General features: G+C 43.0%; 1 protein-coding gene across 1 annotated transcript in view; it reads left to right on the top strand.

Moving 5' to 3' along the window:
- LOC137537852 (mucin-2-like) overlaps positions 1 to 25,460 on the top strand; it is a 133,689-nt gene that overhangs the window by 103,007 nt on the left and 5,222 nt on the right. The window contains exons 32-38 of the mRNA XM_068259803.1: positions 9,204 to 9,617; positions 9,728 to 9,826; positions 12,440 to 12,480; positions 14,676 to 14,804; positions 15,266 to 15,364; positions 17,379 to 17,507; positions 21,582 to 21,630. Of these exons, the coding sequence (XP_068115904.1) occupies positions 9,204 to 9,617; positions 9,728 to 9,826; positions 12,440 to 12,480; positions 14,676 to 14,804; positions 15,266 to 15,364; positions 17,379 to 17,507; positions 21,582 to 21,630 (960 nt within the window). The remainder of the gene's footprint in view (positions 1 to 9,203; positions 9,618 to 9,727; positions 9,827 to 12,439; positions 12,481 to 14,675; positions 14,805 to 15,265; positions 15,365 to 17,378; positions 17,508 to 21,581; positions 21,631 to 25,460) is intronic.

Raw genomic sequence — 25,460 nt, forward strand, 5'->3', positions numbered from 1 at the left:
TAACATACATGAATACCCCCGTCCCCTCTATGACGTTCATTGCCGCGGCACTGAAGTTGTTACATTCCGGCAGGCGCATAGTACACTGGGATACTTTGTTTTGGGCTGTTTACAGCCTGTTCTCTCCTCCCTCCTGTGTGAGCTCTCTGCTTCCCCAGGGCTGATTACACACTGATACACTCAGTGTGAAGAGGAATATCAGTCTCAGCCCCCCTTCCTCCGGGAGACTGAAGACGCTGGAGAGAGGTGGATGACAGGAAATGCTGCTATAGGAGAGAGAGGTGCTGAGTTTGTGTGTGGATGCAGTGTGTATATGTATGTGTGGATATTACAAAATATACTGATCTCCCAATACCAACACACTTTTGTTTACCTGGACACAGTTTAAGCGACTTTCGCGTCACTGTATTAATGGGTGGCTTCAAATCGGGAAACATGAGACTAACACAAGAAACTAAGTTTATACATTGGTTCAATACTGTAGAAAATGGTTTAACCACCTTAGCGGTATGGACGAGCTCAGCTCGTCCATTACCGCCAGAGGGTGGTGCTCAGGCCCTGCTGGGCCGATTTTGATGAAATAAAGAGCAGCACACGCAGCCGGCACTTTGCCAGCCGCGTGTGCTGTCCGAGCGCTGCCGCTCTGCGGCGATCCGCCGCGAGCAGCGGCGAAAGAGGGTCCCCCCAGCCGCCTGAGCCCTGCGCAGCCGGAACAAATAGTTCCGGCCAGCGCTAAGGGCTGGATCGGAGGCGGCTGACGTCAGGACGTCGGCTGACGTCCATGACGTCACTCCGCTCGTCGCCATGGCGACAGGAGAAGCCAAACACGGAAGGCTGCTCATTGCGGCCTTCCATGTTACTTTTGGCCGCCGGAGGCGATCAGAAGAACGCCTCCGGAGCGCCATCTAATGGGCTTTCATGCAGCCAACTTTCAGTTGGCTGCATGAAATAGTTTTTTTTTTATTTAAAAAAAACCCTCATGCAGCCGCCCTGGCGATCTTAATAGAACGCTATAGTGGTTAAACAAGGACTCTAACTTCTTGTGCTGGTACGATGGGTTTTTAATGCCACAATTCTTTTAATTTTAATTTTTCTATCTTTTCATTCATCTTTGTGCCATATGCTGTGTAAGATGGAATTCACTGTCACTATTCATTTTATTTGCTTTCGGGTGCTGGCTTTAAATGCTACAATTCTTTTAAGCTTAGAATTAATGGTGCATGTAACCAGGCCAGTTACCATTTGAACTCGGAATTTACAATGTCTCCCCATCACCAGAGTCTGCTTTATGTCATGTTGAGGATTCTATTGATCTTATCAATTTAGATAGGATGCCTGGGAAAGCCTCCTCAGTAACAGTTAAGGCATCTAATTACATTTATGTTTGCTAAAGAATGTTTCTCCTCTGTATGTCAGTGTATATATAAGCTGTGTTTTTCAGTTCTGGTCAGGAACCAGTCCGACGAAGGCTTTTTATAAGTCGAAAGCTCACTGTTTATCCATCTCTAAGTTAGCCAATAAATGGTATCATCCTGATTCAAAACTTCTTGTGTGTATGTATGTATGTGAGCATGTGTATATGTATGATGTTTATGTATGTGTACAGAGCATGTGTGTATGTATGTACATAGAGCATGTCTGTGTGTATGTATGTATGTGTACAGGACATGTGTGTGTACAGAGCATGTGTGTATGTATGTACATAGAGCGTGTGTGTATGTATGTATGTATGTATGATGTGTATGTATGTGTACAGAGCATGTGTGTATGTATGTACATAGAGCATGTGTGTATGTATGTATGTGTACAGGGCATGTGTGTGTGTACAGAGCATGTGTGTATGTATGTATGTATGTGTTCAGGGCATGTGTGTGTGTATAGAGCATGTGTGTATGTATCAATGATGTTTATGTATGTGTACAGAGCATGTGTGTATGTATGTACATAGAGCGTGTGTGTATGTATGTATGTATGTATGTGTACAGGGCGTGTGTGTGTGCACGTACAGAGCATGCGTGGTATGTATGTGTACAGAGCATGTGTGTATGTATGTACATAGAGTATGTATGTATGTATGTGTACAGGGCGTGTGTGTGTATGTTTGTGTACAGAGGTGAGTGAATCTGCTCCCAATGCGGAGGGTGGTGGGGGGGGGGGGGGGTATTTATTGGAGGACATCCACACTGGCTCCTGCTCTGCTGGGGGGGGGTGACACAGAACAGCACATGGGACTGGCTGCCATTCTGGTCAAATCTGCTGACATGACTGAACGTCTTTGCTGGTCAAATCTGCCAACATGATTGAACATCTTTGCTGGTCAAATCTGCCGACACGATTGAACGTCTTTGCTGGTCAAATCTGCCGACACGATTGAACACATTTGCTGGTGAAATCTGCCGACAGGATTAAACGTCTTTACTGGTCAAATCTGCCGACACGATTGAACGTCCTTGCTGGTCAAATCTGCCGACACGATTGAACGTCCTTGCTGGTCAAATCTGCCGACACGATTGAACGTCCTTGCTGGTCAAATCTGCCGACACGATTGAACGTCTTTGCTGGTCAAATCTGCCAACACGATTGAACGTCTTTGCTGGTCAAATCTGCCGACACGATTGAACGTCCTTGCTGGTCAAATCTGCCGACACGATTGAACGTCTTTGCTGGTCAAATCTGCCAACACGATTGAACGTCCTTGCTGGTCAAATCTGCCAACACGATTGAACGTCTTTGCTGGTCAAATCTGCCGACACGATTGAACACATTGCTGGTTAAATCTGCCGACATGATTGAACGTCTTTGCTGGTCAAATCTGACGACACGATTGAACACATTTGCTGGTCAAATCTGCCGACATGATTGAACGTCTTTGCTGGTCAAATCTGCCGACATGATTGAACGTCTTTGCTGGTCAAATCTGCCGACATGATTGAACGTCTTTGCTGGTCAAATCTGCCGACACGATTGAATGTCTTTGCTGGTCAAATCTGCCGACACGATTGAACACATTTGCTGGTCAAATCTGCCGACAGGATTGAACATCTTTGCTGGTCAAATCTGCCGACAGGATTGAACGTCTTTGCTGGTCAAATCTGCCGACACAATTGAACGTCCTTGCTGGTCAAATCTGCCGACACGATTGAACGTCTTTGCTGGTCAAATCTGCCGACACGATTGAACTTCTTTGCTGGTCAAATCTGCCGACACGATTGAACGTCTTTGCTGGTCAAATCTGCCGACACGATTGAACACATTTGTATGTATGTGTTCAGGGCATGTGTGTGTGTACAGAGCATGTGTGTATGTATCAATGATGTTTATGTATGTGTACAGAGCATGTGTGTATGTATGTACATAGAGCGTGTGTGTGTGTATGTATGTATGTATGTGTACAGGGCGTGTGTGTGTGCACGTACAGAGCATGTGTGGTATGTATGTGTACAGAGCATGTGTGTATGTATGTACATAGAGCATGTATGTATGTATGTGTACAGGGAGTGTGTGTGTGCATGTACAGAGCATGTGTGTATGTTTGTGTACAGAGGTGAGTGAATCTGCTCCCACTGCGCAGGGTGTGTGTGTGTGGGGGGGGGTATTTGTTGGAGGACATCCACACTGGCTCCTGCTCTGCTGGGGGGGGTGACACAGAACAGCACATGGGACTGGCTGCCATTCTGGTCAAATCTGCTGACATGATTGAACGTCTTTGCTGGTCAAATCTACCAACATGATTGAACATCTTTGCTGGTCAAATCTGCCGACACGATTGAACGTCTTTGCTGGTCAAATCTGCCGACACGATTGAACACATTTGCTGGTGAAATCTGCCGACAGGATTAAACGTCTTTACTGGTCAAATCTGCCGACACGATTGAACGTCCTTGCTGGTCAAATCTGCCGACACGATTGAACGTCCTTGCTGGTCAAATCTGCCGACACGATTGAACGTCTTTGCTGGTCAAATCTGCCAACACGATTGAACGTCTTTGCTGGTCAAATCTGCCAACACGATTGAACACATTTTCTGGTCAAATCTGCCGACACGATTGAACGTCCTTGCTGGTCAAATCTGCCAACACGATTGAACGTCTTTGCTGGTCAAATCTGCCGACACGATTGAACGTCTTTGCTGGTCAAATCTGCCGACACGATTGAACGTCTTTGCTGGTCAAATCTGCCGACATGTCGGCAGAATGTGTTTTCCTAAGAGATTTTGTATCGGGAATTGGCCTGTGGTGCATGCACAGGTAAGAGATCTCAATGGACAACGAAACCTAGCACTGCCAAGGGCAGATTACAGTGTGTAAATCACACTGGCAGCAAAGCACACACAAAAGCAGAGTATAAAGCTGACAGAGGATAGACAATAATACGTGGAAGGAGTTTGTATGTTCTCCCTGTGTCTGCGTGGGTTTCCTCCAGGCACTCAGGTTTTCTCCCACATCCCAAAAACATACAGATAAGCTAATTGGCTTCCCCCCTAAGTTCTTGGCCAAGGTGGGGGCGGGTCAGAGCCATCTCTGCCAAGAGTCTCGAGTGTGAACAGCTTCCCCGATGCGTCCCTTGAGATCCAGAGTTCTGGATTGTCTCAGGCAAGCACATTGTTCTCCTTCTTACCTCTCTAGCTGCAAGCCACATCATTGTGCACTGTGCAGACTTACCTCCTCCACAACCTTGCAAAGCACTTGGCCCCAAACTATCAACTGAGAGACCAAGTTACTATGCTTGCAGGTGATATTCTTTATGTGTGTGTACGTACCCTAAAAGGAACGTGAGATGAGAGACATATAGAGGCTAGAGATGGCCCGAACCTCCGTTTTTAGGTTCGCGAACCTCCCGCAAAAGTTGGGTTCACACAAACTTTTCACGAACCGCAATAGACTTCAATGGGGAGGCGAACTTTAAAAACTAGAAACACTTATGCTGGCCAGAAAAGTGATGGAAAAGATGTTTCAAGGGGTCTAACACCTGGAGAGGGGCATGGCGGAGTGGGATTCACAACAAAAGTCCCGGGGAAAAATCCGGATTGGATGCAAAGCAGCGTTTTAAGGACAGAAATCACACTGAATGCTAAATTGCAGGCCTAAGGTGCTTTAAAACATCTTGCATGTGTATATATCAATCAGGGAATATATATCAATCATTAGAGTACTGCTTCACACTGACACACCAAACTCACTGTGTAACACACCGCAAACAGCTGTTTGCGTAGTGACGGCCGTGCTGGACTGGTGCGCACAATTGCCATAGTGCAGGCTGTGGCGGGTTTCAAGCCCATATGGTCGCCGGGCTGTGGTAGCTCAATGATAGAACAACAGTGACTCTCCAGCTGATCAAATTCGGTCTGTCCACAATGAAGCAACAACCTTATCTTTGGTGTGCCACCCCCCGAGACACTCATATAGCCGGCGGTCATTGCTTCATTGTGATACGCGAGCCCTTTCACTGCGGCAAAGTAATGATCACGAAGGGGAATGGGCACATGTACATGCCTTTTGTTTTGTTGTTGCAGCCACAGTGCAGCCTGAAAAATTAGGCAGGCATGTACAGCAGATATGCTGTGTGGGGAGCAACTTAGTCTTGGGGCAGGCAGTCACACGGCATGCAGGCAGAGATGCTGTGTGTGGGGACTGACTTAGTCTTCGGGGAGGCCTGAGCGTGCTTTGCAGACCAGGTATCCGTGGTCAGATGGACCCTTGACCCAACGCTGTGTGCCAGAGATGTCACCACTTGTCTTTCAACATCACAGTACAGTTTAGGTATCACCTTTTTTGAGAAAAAGTTGCGGCCTGATATCTTCCACTGGGGTGTGTGGCTTTGCTTTTGTGTGCTGCTTTTCCTCAGGTGGTCATCCCATTGCAGTTTGTGCTTTGTAATCATGTGCTTTTGTAAGGTAGTTGTCCCTACGCGGGTCTTGGTCTTTCCACGGCTCAATTTTCGGTGGCAGGGAGTACAGATGGCATTGCTCTCATCTGAGGCAGACACACAAAAACATTTCCACACCACTGAGCCCTGGGGTGATGTCACTTTGGTGGTGGCGGCCGACTGAGTGTTAAGTGTGGTGCCAGAATCAGAGCAGGAGGAAGAAGATATGTCACGCTTCCGTGCGGAAGCTGAGAAGGATGAGGTGTAGGTAGGTATATGCAGTAATGGGTATTACAATGTGCACCTGTCACACACAAACAGGTAGAGGACAGGCACGGTGACACTGCGTGCGCTCAGCTCACGTAGGTAGGTGGGTGCACTGTGAACAACAGGTATGTAGGTATATGCAGTAATGGGTATTACAATGTGCACCTGTCACACACAGACAGGTAGAGGACAGGCACGGTGACACTGCGTGCGCTCAGCTCATGTAGGTAGGTGAGTGCACTGTGAACAACAGGCAGGTAGGTATATGCAGTAATGGGTATTACAATGTGCACCTGTCACACACACAGGCAGTCACTGAATGTGCTGGGCCTGGCAGTGGCATACACAGTATGAATTATCAAGGGTGTCTATGCAACACAAGTGTCAGTGGGACACACAGAAAAAAAATAGATCACAAGAACAAGATTAGCTCTCAAAAGAGCTGTTGTGGGGTGCTATTTTAGCAATAAGAATCAGCAAGGAGCAAGCTAACAAGCCTACAAGAGCCTAACTAATTTTTCCCTATGAGAGTCTGCAGCAGCAGCAGCTATCCCTTCTCTATTTACTGCAGGCACACAAGTGAGTAAAATGGCCGGCGATGTCTGCCTTTTATAAGGTTGGAGTGGCTCCAGGAGGGAGTGTAGCCTGACTGGCTACAATGTGCCTGCTGACTGTGATGTAGAGGGTCAAAGTTGACCCTAATGGTGCATTATGGGGGCAAACCGAACTTCCGGAAAAGTTCCCACCGAAGTTCGCCAGGAACCGTTCGCCGGCGAACCATTAGGGCCATCTCTAATGGAGGCTGCCATTTTTATTTCTTTTTAACCTATTTCCGACCACGTCACACTGATGGGCGTGGCCGCGGCGGCTGCTCCAGAATTGCCTAATGCCGATCGGCATAAAGTCCTTGGGGCTCGCTTTGTAGGAGATAACGCGCGCTGATGCGCGTGCATCTCGGCTAGGTTTAGCCTCCCAGCAGCGATCACCACTCGGAGACTGTTAGATGGCAAACCGCCATCTAATTACCTTGTACAGCACTACGATCCACAGCAGTGCTATACTGGGGACAGCCGTGTGACACAGCTGTCCCCCTGGGAGACCTGACAGTGATTGGCTGTCATAGGCTGAAGCCTATGACAGCCGATCACACTGATTGGTGGGCGTGGGAGGGAGGGGGGAATAAATAGAAAATAAAAAGCACAGGGAAAAGTATTAAAAAATAAATACATAAATATTTATAAGCATCCGGGGGGTGATCTGACCCCATCAACACAAAGCTCTGTTGGAGGGGAGAAAATGAGGGCGGGGGGGTCAATTGTGTGCTGAGTTGTGCAGCCCTGCAGCGAGGCCCAAAAGCTTCAGTGGCCTATTTATAAAAAATGGCCTAGTCTTTAGGGGGTTTAACACTATGGTCTTCAAAAGGTTAAACAATACCAGTTACTTTACATTCCTGCTGTTCTTCCTGGCTGCAGTAGTCCCAACCATGAAACAAGCAGCTGGTCTTGTCAGATTGTTGTCAGAAACATCTGATCTGCATGCTTTTTCAGGGACTATGGCTAACAGAGTTAGAGCCAGAGTGTCAGCAGGTCAGCTAGGCAATGTGCATTGTTTAAAGGGAATTAATGACTTTATTAAAATAAACTAAAAACAGATACCATGAGAAGGGGAAGCCTCTGGATGCTAATGAGGCTTCCCCCATCCTCCTCAGCCACCCCAAACCAGCACTGGCTCCCACGAACAACCGACAACAATAACAGTGGCCTGCCTGTGCAGGAGCACTAGCAGCTTTACGCTCAGGCTCCGGAGGAAATAGCTGACCCCGATCAGGTCCTCTCTACTGCGGCTTGTGCCTGCGCAGTAGAGTGTACCCGATTGGGCTGGGCTATCTCCATCGGAGCTCGTGCAAAAAGCCACTAGTGCACCTGTTCAGGCAGGCCGCTTTTATTATTGTCCAAGAGCAATGTTGCTACTGTGCATGCACGCAGCACCAACAAGTCCTTGTAGCCGGACTTTCAGGGGTCCCACCGCTGGAACAGGGCTGAAGGGGATGACGAGAGAAGCCTCTTTAGGATACAGGTAAGTACCTCCTAGGCGCACGTTTTCTCAGTTCACTGTCACTTTAAAAAAAAAAAATACATCAGCCTCCATATGTCTCTTTCCTCAGGTTCCCTTTAAGTGTCTACCTGACTTGCAGAGAGAAACTGATCTTAAGAGTTAGTACACAAAGTTGTGAGTTTAATGTTTTTTGCCGACAGCTTTAGTCTACAAAATCCAGTGTAAAATCCAATTTAAAACAGTAATATGGTCACATTGACTTACACCCAGGGACCTGTTGCCAAGGGTACTCTATTAGTAGATTGTGCATGATAAAATCTGTATATGCTGCTGCTAGTTTCCCACCCGACAGGCATATAGCACCACATACAGATTTTATCATGCACAATCTACTAATAGGGTACGAGTCTCCAGATGGAAGTTTGTGACCATATTACTATTTTAGGCCATATTACTGTTTTAGATTTACATTTAATTTAATAGAATAAAGCTGTCTACACTGAGATATCTTTTTACTTTATTAATTTATCATTAGACGGAGGGACTCTAGATCCAATCGATTATTGAGGTCCTGTTAAGTGGATTGCAAGAAAAAGAAATGTACTCATCCATATATTGGTGACTTGGAATACCCATAACTGATAGGAATATGAATACCTGACACCTTTGTGACCTATACAACCTTATAATCTGGGTTGGGTTTTTGATCTTGTGGTACAACTTAATTGTTTGATCTCCTGGGTGACTCAATACACCTTTTGGGCTGGTTTGAGGAACATTCAAATTGATACAATTTGGACTTGTAGATTCCAACAACATTTGTGTGGATTTACTAATTCAAAGAAGAGCACTATTTGTTTTTTCTCTTAAAATGATTGCAGAATCTCGTGTGCTTTCTAGCTTGCAAAAACCCTAGTAAATTAAACCAATTCTGTTAATATTTAAGAATTATTTTAGTATATTTTTATCTCTTATCTTTAAATGGTAAAATTTTTGTTACACACTCTTTCCACTAGGGGACGTACTTTACCGAACACAAGATCTGAATGGTTGTGAGTATTATGCAAAATGTAGCAGTGACTGCAAAGTAGAAAGATATGCTGGAAAATGCACAGGAACAACAACACCATCTACAACTGGATCACAAACCACACCACCCACATCAACCCCCCCAAGCTCCACAACTGGCTCAACTGAATCCACAACAGCCACAAAAGGAACAACCACATCCTCTACCACAAAATCTACAGCCACACCTTTGACAAGAGTAGCAACAACCACACCTTCAACAAGTGAAGTTACCATATCTTCAACAACTGGATCAACAACCCCTAGCTCCACAACACCTTCAACAACTGGCTTAGTTACAACCTCGCCTTCCTTGTCAACACATGTGCCAACTACACCACTTTCAGTGTCCACTGCTCCATGTAAGTAGAAGTAAAGCATACAAATACAATGTTTCATACACAGTATATTATTAACCTTGTTATAACATTATAACAAAATAATGACTAAAATTCAACTTCTTAATCTTTAGCTTGTGGTCAGTGTGAATGTCAAATGCCAAAATGTGGATCCGGCTACCGTGTAGTATCTTTCTTGCCACCTGGTGCTTGCTGTGTCAATATCACTTGTGGTAAGTACTTTTCAGTGCAATTCCTAGAGCTCTAATAATGTTGGACTCAAAAGTTCATTGCATGATTTCATATATTACTATCTTTGATGGACCAGCTGAAAACATACATTTTCTAATTAGGCTTTAAACTTATAGTAGAATGCTGGGATTGAAATTATGTTTGCCTAATTAAACAACAAATTAGAGAAAACTTGTAACAAAAAAACCCCTCTGGGGATACTTACCTCGGGAAGGGGAAGCCTCTGGATCCTAATGAGGCTTCCTCCATCCTCCTCCGTCCTGGCACTCCAGTGCTGCGACCCTCCCCTCCCCCCAAATAGCGGCAAAGTAAATATGTACCTACCGCGATCAGGCTTTGTCGAGGAAGTTTTGGGGGAGACAGCACTGGATTCCCTTAGACTACAGTGGACGGGGAAACCTCATTGGGACCTTGAGGCTTCCCCCTCCCAAGCTAAGTATCTCCCAGAGGGAGATTTTTTTTTTGTTACAGGTTCTCTTTAAAATGTTTAATTCAATCAATCTACAATACTAATGATTTCAAATATTGAAAAAAAAGACCTGTGCCCTCAAACTTAGCATAAAGAATTCCAGTGGAGCAGTTAAAAAGGGCGCAAGACACACCTTGTTGAAATGGATACCCGCTAGAATAGCAGCTGTCGGGGCTTCCAGCCAGGCAAAGTGCAAGCTACAAAGATGCTGGCGGGGCATGATAGGGTAAGTATGGAGGTGGTTAAGGTTGGTTGCCCACAAAGGCATGTTAGGGTTAGTTGACCACCAAGGGGGTTAAAGTTAGCTGCCCACCAGGGAGAGGGGTCAAGGTTAGGGACCCATCGGGGGTGGTTTAAGCTTAGGTGCCCACCAGGGGGGTTTAAGGTTAGGCACCACCAGGAGGGGGGTTAAGGATAGGCACCATGGGGGGGATCTGAGTTAGAGAAGGGAGAGGTTAGGTTATAGTAAAATATCAGCAAATATTATCAATATTTTTCATTATTAAAGAAGTAGAAGAATATCGTTAAATTTACAGATACTCTACTGCCGGCTATTTCCTGCACCATTTTCAATGGGTATCAAATATGAGCAAATAGAGAGGTCCTCATGTTCTAAGGTGGCAGAACAGTAAAGTACATAACTAACTCAGCAGGTCTGAGCTGAATTTTTTTTAACCCAAACCGGTCTGCTCTTATAAAAAAAAAATTGTAATCATCACTTGAGTCATATCAGAACATATCTGGTATTGCTGTAAGGTTTTGTAAATTATTGGCTGTGTAATTGCATCCATATGAGCAGATTCAGATAAAACTTTTTTTTTTTCTGTAATGATTTAGCTCTCCACTGTAGAATTGCACATACCTACAATAATATACCCCCCGCCCCCCCATATCCTGATCCATGTCCTTTACTTTACTTTAAAAATACCAACCTAAGGCCTGGTGCACACCAGAGGAGTTTTTCTGAGCGTTTTGAGCTTTTAAATCTGCTGCTAATGTTATCCTATGTGTCTGTGCACACTAAAGCAATGCGGTTTTGTAAAAAACCCCATAGCATTACATTGGGAAGAGCTTTTAGAGGTTTCAAAAGCTCTTCCCAATGTAATGCTATGGTTTTTTTTACAAAACCTCATTGCTCCAGTGTGCACAGACACATAGGATAACATTAGCAGCAGATTTAAAAACTCAAAACGCTCAGAAAAACTCCTCTGGTGTGCACCAGGCCTAAATCACAAAGTGCTATTGTTATTATACTGCAGTTAGTTCTCAAGGACCGAGGTCCTCAAACGTTTTTTTGTACAGCTCAAATTAATTGATGGGACTGACTCAGGAATGGTGTGGTTCAGCAAGTAGATCACATTTCTCTACTTCTCTGTCCATTCTAACACTAGCATGCTGAGATAGAGTAAGATGAATAGCACGGTGGAGTAGTGGCTAGCGCTCTCGCCTTGCAGAGCTGGGTGCCCAGTTTGAATCCCAGCCAGGTCAACATCTGCAAGGAGTTTGTATGTTTTCCCTGTGTTTGCGTGGGTTTCCTCTGGGCACTCTGTTTTCCTCCCACATATCCCCAAAACATACAGATAAGTAAATTGGCCCTAGACTATGATACATACAGATGACTATGGTAGAGATTAGATTGTGAGCCCCTCTGAGGGACAGGTAGTGACAAGACAACATATTCTATACAGCGCTCCGTAATATGTTGGCGCTCTATAAATACTTAAATAAATAAGATGAAACAGGGCCCTAGGCAAGATAGCAATTTTTGTTCACTGCTGATTGTCACCTGGCTTTTTTTAGTAAGATTTGGTGGGGGCTAGCATTCACCAGGCACCTGGTCTCTCTGCAGGCCCTAGGCAACCGCCTAAGTTAGCCTTGTGAACGATCTGGCTCTGTGGCATGAATATGGCCCGCAAGGTCTGGAGTTCCACACCTGTGGTTCAGAAGCTTAAAAAAGCAGGAAGAAATGTTAAAAAGCAGCTCATGCTTCCAGTGTAAATTTCTGAGATTTTGTAGCTGGATTAAAACAAACAAACATACATAAAACAACTGCACAATTTTCATTGTTCTGGTATCAGAATATTTCACTTTTTTGATGTTACCGATGACTTGTCTTTTTTTATAGTACCGGACTCTGTCTGCGTGTATGGAACTGATGTGTACCAGGTAAAACACATTATCATTATTTATTTTATATATTGTCTTAAAAGAAACAGTAAAGTCTTATACAAACATATGAGGCATGTCAGAATCATTTATTTCACCAAATACAAACGGGTGTTTGTACCCAGAATTGGTTTTGGCTCATACAGGTTCTGGAAGGATGAAGGGATAATGTCCGAAAGTCAAGAGCCGAAGCTACTATACTACGGTGCCACCAGTCACACTTGGCAATCATCTGTAATCCCTAAGGAGACATGGGGGGGGGGGGGGGGGGTACAGAGGTAGGTGAAGATTTAGCAACGATTACCTAGTTCTTCATGAAAGAAACCTGCGGTGATGGCTGACGCTGCTGAGGATCTTGATTGTTGACATCTGGCATCTGGCAGTGCTGGCCAAGGCGTTACAGTTCCAAAGGTGCAGTAGTATTAATTTCTGTGGTGGGTCCCAATTCCTGGGCAGCATTTGGCAGGGCTGGTCAAGATAATCTGGCTGTCACAGAAGCATCCGGCCCCCAAATTTACATTCCTCCGAGCCCCCAAAATTACATTCTTTGTCGCAAATCACGCCTTTGTGGCGGTGGGTTAGGCTAAAGTTAGGAGAGGGGGTTAAGTGTTAGGCGCGGGGGGAGGTGGTTTACATGTCATGTGCCACCAGGAAGGGTTTAAGGGTTAGGCATCGGTAAAGGGAGGTCCTAGGGTTAAGAATTGGTAGAAGGAGGTGTTAAGGTTAGGCATCAGTAGAGGGAGGTTTTAGGGTTAGGCATCGTTAGAGGGAGGGTTCTGTGTGAGAGTAGGGTTAGGCTAAGACATAGTAAAATATCTGTAAACATTACCGTATTTTAGTATTGGAATTAAGTAGTAGAATATTGGTAATTTTACCAATATTTTTCTAACAGCAATCCCCTGCACCCTTTTTTTTTCTAGGTGCCTCTTTTTATATGTACAGCCCTTCCGCTCCCCTAGTCCCTTTAAGTGGATACTAATTATGTGTTACATAGAGGAAACAAGATTATTTTTTCCTTACTTTACATACTTGAGATGAATTTCCCAAATCAGAGGATCATGGACAACTGAACTGGCTGTTCTTCATCAGTATAATGTGACCATGCAGAGCAGGGGTGTAGCTACATTTATTGGCCGCCGGGTCTCCTTTCTAAAGGAAGACCAAGACATCAGTGCCACAATGCTAAACTCTGTAGAAGGCATACATGTACATAATATAATTCCATAAACTACATATTTCACAAAAATCTAAAAACTTGCAGAACAAAATAGTAAATGTGATACATAGATGTGAAAATGTTATAACATACCAGCAAACATTTCTGGTATACATTGCTATAACATCACTGTCTGATGGATATATATGGAATGCCAGTTGTCTTGCACCTGTTAGGCAAGACTTGTTAGATGTCTGATTTGATGAAGGACACGGTCATATTGCGACTGATGATGACCAAACTGAAGAATGGGAACAGAACTAACCAGTCATACTCAAAAAGTGTGTGTGTAGTTAACTTAGTATTGCTTTGTGTTATAATTGAATATAAACATACTTAGCTTGACACATGTGTAAAGAAGCATTGGTAACAGAGGGGAAATGAGGTGTTCATACACCGGGCCTGTAGATGGCACTGTGCTACTTGCATTTTTTATAAAATGATCTCTACTGCTGTATGTTGTTGGTTCTATTTTATACATGCTCCAGACACAGAGGAAAGTGCTGCTTAATGTGAAAAGCTGCTGAATCCTTTAAATAAACTTGGTTCCAGTTATTCTGCATCTGAGATTACAGAACACAACATCAGTATCAGTAACTAAACTAACAATATTTTGACAACCTTTGGAATACAGGGCTGTACACAATGGAGGATTATTAAAGAAAACGCACATATTGTTAACTATTATTTTGAAGTAACTAGCAAATTGCATATGTTTCAAGTGTGAAAATTTACCCCCCCCCCCCCCCCCTTTTCCCCTGAACAGTTTTCTTTTGTACTTTTATTCTATTACATATTGTTTGTTTTGTGTTATTTGCCTTCTTAAAACAGAGGATATTTGCAATAATTCATCTTTAAGTGAACATATGTGCTTACCCACAATGCACTGCTACTGAATATTGATTGTTATGATGCCGTAAGGTTATGTTGAGCCTGAAAACAGAGATTCTAAAATACTACTTTGTTTCTCTGCTTTTAGCGCGGATCTACAATTCCACAGCCAGCAGATGCCTGTCAGAAGTGTGAATGCTCTGATGATATGAACAGCAGTTCTGGATTCTATGACATAAAATGTTCCCCAATAGTGTGCAACACCACTTGCAGTTCTGTAAGTTTATTCAAGCTTGTAATTTGTTAGACTCTATGACAGAAAAAAAACCCTGTCCAACTCCATTATTATCCCTGTGTGGTGTAAAACTGGGCTTCATGATTTATGCTCATTTTAATGGCAAATGTATGAATAAGTTGCCTAACCATGCCATTGTTACAGTGATGGGAGAACAAAGATTCTGTAGTGCTGTAGTTGTAATGATCAAATCTTATGTGTTTTGATTAGAGTTAGTCATTAACAAACTGTTGCCCTAAATTTACCTACACCACTTTTACACTGTGTCTGTTCTTAGAAATCAGGTCTTGGGACTTGGGATTATTTGCCTATTATTGAAAATATGAAAATTGTAACTGAAGCCTAGAGCTCCGTGGCAACAGCAATGCTATTAACTGTATTATCGTATATGTCATATGTACTGCATGCACAAAATACATTATGTGCTGTTTACTGTTTTTTAGGCTTATGAGTACAAAGCAAAGAGTGGAAGTTGCTGTGGAGAATGTGTGGCCAAACAATGCACCATGAAGGGAGAAGACAACAGTGATGTTAGCATAGAGGTAAACAAAAAAGAAACGTTACGCAAAGTATTTCATTATTTTTTTCTAATAAAGTTAGTTGTTGAGTGGGTTAAAGCGGACCCAAACCAAACATTTTTTTAATTCAAAATATTTAGTTGCACCACTCATACATACATACAAAGATAAATAAACACTCCTTCAAGCCTATGAGCATTTCAGTGCAGGCTTTTCACCCTTCTCTTTTCATAACTAGGGTTATACAGGTGGCAGCCATTACTTCTGAGCTTAGTAGGAGGTTTTAGATCATGGGTGTGTTTGTCATCAGCTACCCTCCCTCACAGGGGCGTCTTCTATGTGAAATCTTACACAAGCTGAGATCACCTCCCCCGTGACATCATCAGTAGCAGCCTGTGTTTTGTTTTTTATCTCCTCCATCAGTTTGCCGGATTCTGTCCCGGCAATATGAAAGGAAGGGAGGGGTTCCTTCAATAGATGTAAAATATTTTATATTTGTCATCATGCAGCTGAAAAAAGGCTGCTATTTATTATTATAAGTAAGAAAATAGATTTTATTTCTGAAATCTTGTATTTTTAGTTTGGGTTCACTTTAAGCTTTGACAACCTTTCACATAAAAACAATTTAAAGCTTAATTTGAAGGAAGTCCAAATATGGCAAGAACTAATAGCAAACACCTTTTTTTAGCTTGATTATTTTGGATTTATGTACATATTAAACACAAGAATCCCACAGGGGACACACACGCTTGTTCATGTGGAAAAAGAATGGAATATTCCGTATGCACAATTCTACGTTTGCAATTTTTATATTCTTTTTTAAATGAATGCGTTTTTGTGATTTTTTTATCAGCATTTGAATGTGAAAATTCACTTTGTGAATATAAATGAAGATAATTTACATAAAAATACATGTAATTGCATGCAAATTTATGATAAAGTCAGATGATAATCAGGCTGCGGGTTGGTCTGTGTGTACTTAGCTTTATTAGCACAGATATGAGTCATATTGTTTCCAGTACAGGAAGAGTTAAGAAACTTTAGTTGTTATCTATGCAAAAGAGCTTCTCTGAGCTCTCCAACTAATTTAGTCAGAGAACAATACTATTTTTTGTAGCACTTATCACAACCTGACTCTCACTGTTTCTAGTTTGTTTAAGTTTTTTTTTTCTGCCAGGAATTTCAAAGGGTCATTAGCTCTGCTCTGTTTCATCATTTAAAATACAGAGTGTAATTTGTAAACGGCAAATATTAGAAAATGATACAATGTTATAGAAAAACAGCTATATAACTGAAAATACAAATATGAGACTCTTTTCTTTGCTACTAATGTTCTATTGATTATCCGTACTACACATACAGTTCATTATATCTTAAGTTTTTATTTGCTTCAGTATCACTTTTACACTAATGTTTGCAATCGGCTGAATGGATCTTCCTGAAGCTTAGTATAGCTTCCGTTTTGCAGGTAACTTACCTAAAGTGCAAACAACACTAGAAACCCGTTAGATGGCCATCAGATGCTGCGAGTAGCATCTGCTAATATAGCCCCAGACAAATGTGAGAATGCCGCCTTTGATCCTCCATGCCTGCATATTTGCCGTAGTTGCCATAGTTCCCAAGTCACTCACCCAGTGAGGATTTAGGACGAGTTTGGGGCAAGCGGTAGCCTATTCATATTATAATATCGGAATAGCAAATTAAATTACCAATATCAATACTGTGGTCTGCCACTCGTCCTAAACTCACTCGCATAGAAATGAAATGTATGCATAGAGTGTAATGAAAATATATTAAAAACTAGAGATCTCCCAAGTGTTGTTTAAATAAAATATTGATAGAATATTGTTTGAACATGTCAGTTAAAAACAATTTTGGCTAGAGTTCACCCAAATACATGACTAGCCCCCTAGCCAACGATGAAGTTGGCAAACATGTATGGTTTTCTTACAACTATATTATCCATTGTATATTGTAATATTTAGAGAAATGGAGGTTACGTAAAGTTTTCTGAATTAACATTGCCTCTTTATCTCAGGTTGGTCAGACCTACCGTTACACCAACAGCAAATGTAGCTACTATGAATGTAATGAAGAGAATGGACAACCAGTCCTAACCAGAGTGCAGAAGGTCTGCCAGGAGTTGGACATCAGAACATGCTACCAGGTAGGGTGAATAACAATCTTATTATTTCTTGTAATCTGACTTTAAAGGCCAAATGCAGCCACTTGTCTAGCTAATTCTGTGTAGGCTTTCAGCTGCAGAGATTGCGTTCGTCTGTGTATACGTTCTGGAGAAGGAACCTCCATACCAGCCACTTTCTGCAGTACAGAATGTCATTGTTTTGGGCTGTAATCTTCTCAAGCTTTTCAGTTTCTATCCTGTGTGGGGCGTCCAGTGGATAATAATTGGGTGACAAACTTCATAGGGAAGAGGAAAAGGAACAGAGAACACCAGGAGCTACCACTTACAAAACTAGGTTGCTGATAGGTAACCACAGTATCTGGCAAGAGGAGAGTATCATCATAATTATCACAGGGGATACCCCTGGGGGACCCCAGGAGAACTGTACACAAAGTGGGAGGTGGGTCCCAAGGTTATATGCAATCAATTGGGCATGGGTAATAAAACAGTCTTACCCCAGATATGAGATTAACCACCCTGGCGTTCAATTTCCCCAGGATTTCTGTGCAAAAAGTGTTTCAATTAATTTCCAATAATTTTCAACCTTTTTTTTTTGCAATAAATTTTTTTTTGGGGAAATTGAATTCAATACAGGTTATTGTATTGAATTTAATAAAAAAAAAAAGTGTTTTCTGCAAGATGTTGATGATGCTGGTGTATGTGACGTCACCAAGTCTCGTAATGTAACTGTACGGCAAACGAGACTTCGGAGATGGAGGAGGAAGGGCGCTGCAGCCGTCGCTGGAGAAAGCCCTCGGGTGAGTACATCCATTTACTCGATGGGCTGAGACAGGAGGGGGGGGATCGGGAGAGAGGGGGTTTGGAGGGGGATAGGCCACCCAAATAGCCACCATTGAAGGGGGATCCCCCCACCCGCACAGAGGGGGATCCCCCCCACACATAGCCATCATTGAAGGGGATCCCCCCACCCGCACAGAGGGGGATCCCCCGCCCACATTGCCATCATTGAAGGGGATCCCCCCACCCGCACAGAGGGGGATCCCCGCCCACATTGCCATCATTGAAGGGGATCCCCCCACCCGCACAGAGGGGGATCCCCCTCCACATAGCCTCCGCATACAAGGGGGAACCCCTGCACATTCTCTGCCCCGCTGGCTGCCCAGGGATTCCCTAGGGTGGCTGGATGCTTGTTCTGCACGCTGTGGGTAGCACAGATTGCTACCCGCAGCGTGCAGTCAGGCATCCAGCCATCCTGGGGAATCCCTCTGATGAAAAAAAAATGCAGCCGGCGGGGCAGAGAAACAGGAAATTTCCCTGTCGGCATGGACGAGCTCAGCTCGTCATTACCACTTTTTGCAAGTTTTTGCTGGACGAACTCAGCTCGTCCATACCGCCAGGGAGGTTAAGCTGTGCTAGCTGCGTGTATAAAAAAAATTATGCAGATCGGCCCAGTGGGGCCTAAACAATCCTCCACGGCGGCTTACCCCGAGCTCAGCTCGGGGTTACCGCTAAGGAGGTTAAACAGCATCATAATGCAAGCCAAGCAGTGGCAGTAATGGCCCTGCCAACAGAGCTTGCAATCAACATCTTCAGCAGAGACTATCAGATTTGGATAGCAAGACTGGAATTTAGAAATAGTTTAACATTTAAAGAGGCACCTCAGTGACATATAGTAGAATGTAATACATTATTCAGGATACCCAATTTAAATAAAATATTCTGGTTTCAGCGTCAGAAACACCTGTTATGTCTATATAGTATATTACTGTATATTGGTATATAACCCTGCCAGAAATGTTTAGCCTAGGCTGTTTACTAACAGCCTTCTGCTCCAGAGCAATCTGGGAAAACAGGTGTTGTTTCTGATCACTTTGGAACGCACAACAAACATACATTCTGCAGTGGTGCACCTTGTCAACCACAGCTGTGCTAAAATTAAGACTGTAAATCAGGGAAAGAAAAGAGTTTACAATAAGCAAACACTGACTAAATTATCTATAAATGAATATTGTAAAATGTAAACAATTTTAACTATGAAGCTACATTCAGGAATGTTCATCTTCAAAGCCAGCAATTATTTGAATAAATATTTTCATTTCAATTAATTTGCACAAGATGCAGTAAGGGCCCTTTTCAACTAGTCTGGATTCGCTTAAAAAAGTGGATCGCCAGCACTTTGCTGACCGCTAATGCACCGTGAATGCACGATGCAGTTTTCCATTAGCGCGTTTTAATTGTTTACAAATCGCAAATGTCGGGCTGCATGATTGTTGGTGCAATCGCATTTCACTCCCAACGATTCACAACGCAATTGCAGCAAGTGGAAAAAAGAAGCTTTTGCAAGCTGAAACGCAATTGCAATTGCGCTTGCAAGTGGAAAAGAGCCCTTACTGTGGGAATTTTGTAATTTGAATTGTGGCTTTTAAGTGTAAATAAGTTAATGAGATCATTTAAATCTCCTCTCTACCCTCTCTATTGGCTCCCTAAGCCACAACAAATGTAATGTTATACATCTTATAAATAAAAAAACCTCTGAATTACTTACCGTAATTGAATTTGCAGCATAGTCACATGCCCAATGTGGCAACCAAATTGTTTTACTTTGCCAGGCTTGCAGCATTTTTAAAAGCTTGCCTTTCAAACTACATACCTTTCTGCTGGTTTTGCCACTCTCCCCATTCATATTAATGGAAAAGGGAATCAGTGGCAGTTTCATTCACACCTTCTCTGATGCTCTGATTGAGAGGAGTGTTGAGAGCCAACGCGTTCATATTTCCCACTCCCTGAAGAAAACACACCCAAACTGAGGAATAGAAGAGAGTTGACAGCAGCATGGACTACAAAACCATACTGCTAAATAGTAAATTATGTTATTTCTTTTGACACTTCATGCATACTCTCCCAACTCCCCCCTCACATGCACACACCCCACAGTACTAAGTGTTGATCAAGCACCTTATCATTCAACTCACTCCCCACACATACATAGTGGCCACAATTAGACCCCCGCCTCCTTAAATATGCAAAATAATGACACCACCACCACACACACACACAAACCAATCACCATGCTAAAGAATAACCACATATATGCCCCCAACAATCACTGTGCAATATAATCACACAAGCTCTCCTTTACTCCCATCGGACACTTTGCAAGCATAATCATAAAAGCCCTCCCCTCCTCCACACACATGCAATGGCCACTCCTCTAAACATCCTGTATCTACCCCATAAACAGTGTGTGCAGGGAATGTGAATGTGCTTCGCAGCTTAAAGAGGAACTCCAGTGAAAATAATGTAGTAAAAAAAGTGCTTCATTTTTTACCATAATTATGTATAAATGATTTAGTCAGTGTTTGCTCATTGTAAAATCTTTCCTCTCCCCGATTTACATTCTGACATTTATTACATGGTGACATTTTTACTGTGGGCAGGTTATGTAGCTGGTTTGGCTGTTAGAGACAGCTGTAAACAGCTATTTCCTGTCTGTGAACCTTGTTACATTGTAACAAACTGCCAAAAGTACCGCAGTCCCAGAGCTTCTTGTGGAAGGGGTTTCAGCACAAAATCAGTCATACAGTGCCCCCTGATGGTCTGTTTGTTAAAAGCATTATATTTCTCATGTAAAAGGGGGTATCAGCTACTGATTGGGATAAAGTTCAATTCTAGGTTGGAGTTTCTCTTTAAGAATCTTGCTTCTGCATGCCTAACTCCCGCCAGTGGGGCAGACAGATGACAATCTACTGTCAGTTGGACAGCAATGTCATCAGACCTACTGGGATTGCATGAAAAGCGGGGAGCACAGACTCTCTAACTTCTATGCTGTGATGGGCTGCCAGCACTGCTGTGCCTATTAGAAAGGCCAATACTACTGTGGCCCACAATTGGGGTGCATTTCTGCATAAATGTGACAAGTGTATAGCCCAATTAAAAAGGCTTGAAGGCCACATACAGCCAGCAAGCCATAGTTTGAGTACCCCTACCTTAAAACATGATTTGGGAACAACACACATACTACAGTGTTATCTTTAGTGACTGTAAGTTGAATACAAGTTTCAAATAACCTTAAAGGTGTATTTTCTTATATTTTAGGGTACCGTTAAATATGATGAAGATGGCTGCTGCAGAACATGCCAACATGGTATGGCATTGAAACTTTTTTGTACATTCACTGCAACACATCGAGTCAAATAAGACAGATCTTTTAAATGATATTGAATGCTATTTGTTTGACAGCTGACTGGCTACTTCATGGCTGTGGCCTCTTGCCCAGTGAAAATTGATAACAATAGGGTTCTAGCAGATATTTGATCAAGAATGCAACTAGATGCCCTTCAGTTGCATAGTGAAAACATGAACAGATTGATAGAACAAAGGCAGCTGTAGATTTCAAACCCCACCAGGCAAATATTCCAGCACAGATAGATTTTGGTGCAGTTCTCTGCATCCCTTAAAATTTACATACAGACTGGTGACAGCGCTCATGGATGCATTCGCTTGCAAACCTACAGGGGCAATGCACAGCCCCTCTGGACTAAATACACGCCCTGAATGCAAAGCAGATGCAAATTGTGTGCTAATTCTAATCTAAAGCTTTGTGAATAATTGTGAATCAGTGAATGCAGCTAGCCACTAGTATACACACATTCAATTCATACAGCAAAAGGAATGGCAGCGCTTTCAGAAACTCATACCTGAATGTTTTAATAGTATAAGATGTGCAGAGCTCCAATACTCCTGGACTAAAATACACACCAACACTCATTGCAGGCACAAAAAAAATGGGGGAACATAACTTCAGTGAGGGGTGAACCTACACCTGAATGAATTATCTGCCACAATGTGCAAAGCTCCAATGACCACTGGACTAGAATACACACCTAGCTTCACTTCAGGCAAAGGGGGGTGTTAGCTTCAGAGATAATATGTGCACAGATTATGCTTACTAGACTTCCCCACGGCTGTGACGGACCCCCTTGGGGAAGACCTAACGCTAAACCTAACGCTAATCTAGCGATAAAAACACAACATTTCCAGTGCAGCTAATCAGACAAATGGTATACACATTTGATAAAACATATATACAGACTGGTGACAGCACTCATGGATGCATTCGCTTGCAAACCTACAGGGGCAATACACAGCCCCTCTGGACTAAATACACGCCCTGAATGCAAAGCAGATGCAAATTGTGTGCTAATTCTAATCTAAAGCTTTGTGAATAATTGTGAACCAGTGAATGCAGCTAGCCACTAGTATACACACATTCAATTCATACAGCAAAAGGAATGGCAGCGCTTTCAGAAACTCATACCTGAATGTTTTAATAGTATAAAATGTGCAGAGCTCCAATACTCCTGGACTAAAATACACACCAACACTCATTGCAGGCACATCCCTTAAAATGTACCTATCTGTGTATAAGTAGTAATTAGTATAGAGGGATAGTGTAGCACCAGATTAAGTGGACAATACTCACTGGAAGCATGCAGGTCCGGAGCAGGGATGGAACTAGAGGGGAGGAGCCCCTGCAACTGCATGTGGGGTCCAGAGCTGTAACAGGGGGCCACAACTACTAATTCATTCCCTCTGATAAAAGGGTCCATCCTTAAGATCAGGTGTTTTTGTGGCTACTGAAAGACAAGATAAAACAGGAGGGCTCTATGGTGCATTAACGTTTTATTGTTCTTAAAAAGGATAACAAAATTAAACTTATAAGATGTAAATGCAATAAAAGCATATCACCCAACATCTGGGCTATTAGGATTCCTTTCCTAATAGCCCGGATGTTGGGCGATATGCTTTTATAGCATTTACATCTTGTAAGTGCAATTTTTTATCCTTTTTAAGAGCAATAAAATGTTAATGCGCCATAGAGCCCTCCTTTTTTATCTAGTCTTTCAGTTTCACTTGCCCCAGAGTAGAGGAGCTTGCTTGGGTGTCATCTGTTGGAGCATTATCTCCGGGATCCTATGCTCATTGGGAGCACTGTCATAACTTTTGGAGTTGTACATTGTTTGTGTGGCTACACTTGTTATGGGTGTGAAGGCTTCTATGCCTTTACTTGCTTTATGACCCTTGCAAGATGACTCCCAAGACTGTGATTGTCAAAAGAAGTTGGCAAGGGAAAGGGTGTGAACATTAAGGGGCCCCATCAAAGTTTTTCTGGGGAGACCCATCATTTAGTTACACCACTGGTCCAGGGTTTTCTACTGTTATGGCATAATGAATAGGAAAGATCCTAGATCAAGAGGCTGATTTGAAAGTCTCTGAATGTCAGGAAGCATGTGATCATGACTACATTTTGCTTCCTGTTTTAACCTACACATGATGATTTTAATGAAATTTGGCACACGCATAGTACGTTACCTGGAATAACATATAGGATACTTTTTTTATCCCCGTAACCGCAAAGTGGGTGGAGACAAAAACAAATTACACAGGGAAAATGTAAACTGCAGCCATTCCTACACTGTTAGTGGCAGGGTTCTCAAACTTTGCACAGTTGGTCACTGGGTGACTGGGATTAATATTCAGAAAAGTGGGTGGAGCCTAAAAAAGCTAATAAAAATTCACCTATTGATTTTCAAGTGGAATATTTAATTGCTGCCATTCTTGCATTGTTAATGGCACAGTCCTCAAACCTGGTACAGTTGGTCATTGGGTGACTGGGGTTCAAATTCATAAAAGGGGGTGGAGCGACAAATAGCCAATCAGATTTGTTTCAATGCAATGCAAATGATTGATGCCAAAGACCGCAAAGCTCACAAACCTGGTTATTGAGTAATTGAGTAATTGTGTGCTAGGGTTAGAAAAAGTGGGCGCAGCCAACACCAGCCAAATACATACCCGGTCATAAGTGGGTGGAGACCAATACAAATTTCACTGGGAAAATGTAAACTGAAGCCATTCTTACACTGTTAATGGTAGGGTTCTCAAATAGATTAATATTCAGAAGAGTAGGTGGAGCCTACAAAAGCCAATCAAAATTCACCTATTGATTTTGGGGTATGTTTAATTGCTGCCATTCTTGCACTATTAATGGCACAAGCCTGAAACCTGGTACAGTTGGTTATTGGGTGACTGGGGTTCGAATTCAGATAAGGGGGTGGAGCCACAACTAATCAGATTTGTTTCATTTGAATGCAAATTATTGATGCCAAAGACCGCAAAGCTCACAAACTAGGTCAGACAGAGGTGCTCAAACCTACTGCTTGACCCACTGAGTTGTGCTCCCATTTTTGGAAGCGGGGTCACGCCCACGAAATGCATTGCATTTGTGGAGTTGAATAAATTATTTGTCAATTCAGTTTTATCGAGACTCGAGTGAGTTTTCTTTTTTGTAAGAGGGAGGTAAGTCCACCCTAACATCCCCCTCTGCTTTTAAACGGGTTTTAAAACGTTTTACTCTACTCTGGCGCCTCTGTATACCGAGTTTTTGCTGATCTTCTAGTCCACCCTGGGTGGAGGGGTGCATCCCCATCTACTATCTACAGAGAGCGACTTCTTAACCTGAGTGGGGTCAGGTCCTAATGCTCCCCACCTGCATTTAAAGTGGTTGCCTATGGGTAACCTGTGTTTGTGAGTATATACACATAAAATTGTATTGAACTCTTCATTTTGCCTGACAATACTGCACCATATTGGGCTCTCGATTCTCTTCTTGTTTTTAAGCATAGGTCAATGAGGAATTGAATAATTGTGTGTTAGGTTTAGAAAAAGTAAGCGGAGCCAACACCAGCCAAATACATACCCGGGAAACGCCAGGCAATCAGCTAGTTTAGAATAAAATTGAGCATCTACAGAGAGCATCTTGATATTCCCTACTCTTTAACTTGTTGGTGACTGCGTCACGCCGATCGGTATGGATGCGGCTTCAGGGCCAGGACCGCCTAATGCCAATCGGCGCAAAGTCCTGGGACATGAATTTGCAGGAGATTGCGAGCGCCGATGCATGTGCATCTTTGGTTT

The sequence above is a fragment of the Hyperolius riggenbachi genome, chromosome 11, assembly GCF_040937935.1.
Source record: "Hyperolius riggenbachi isolate aHypRig1 chromosome 11, aHypRig1.pri, whole genome shotgun sequence".
NCBI lineage: Eukaryota > Metazoa > Chordata > Amphibia > Anura > Hyperoliidae > Hyperolius > Hyperolius riggenbachi.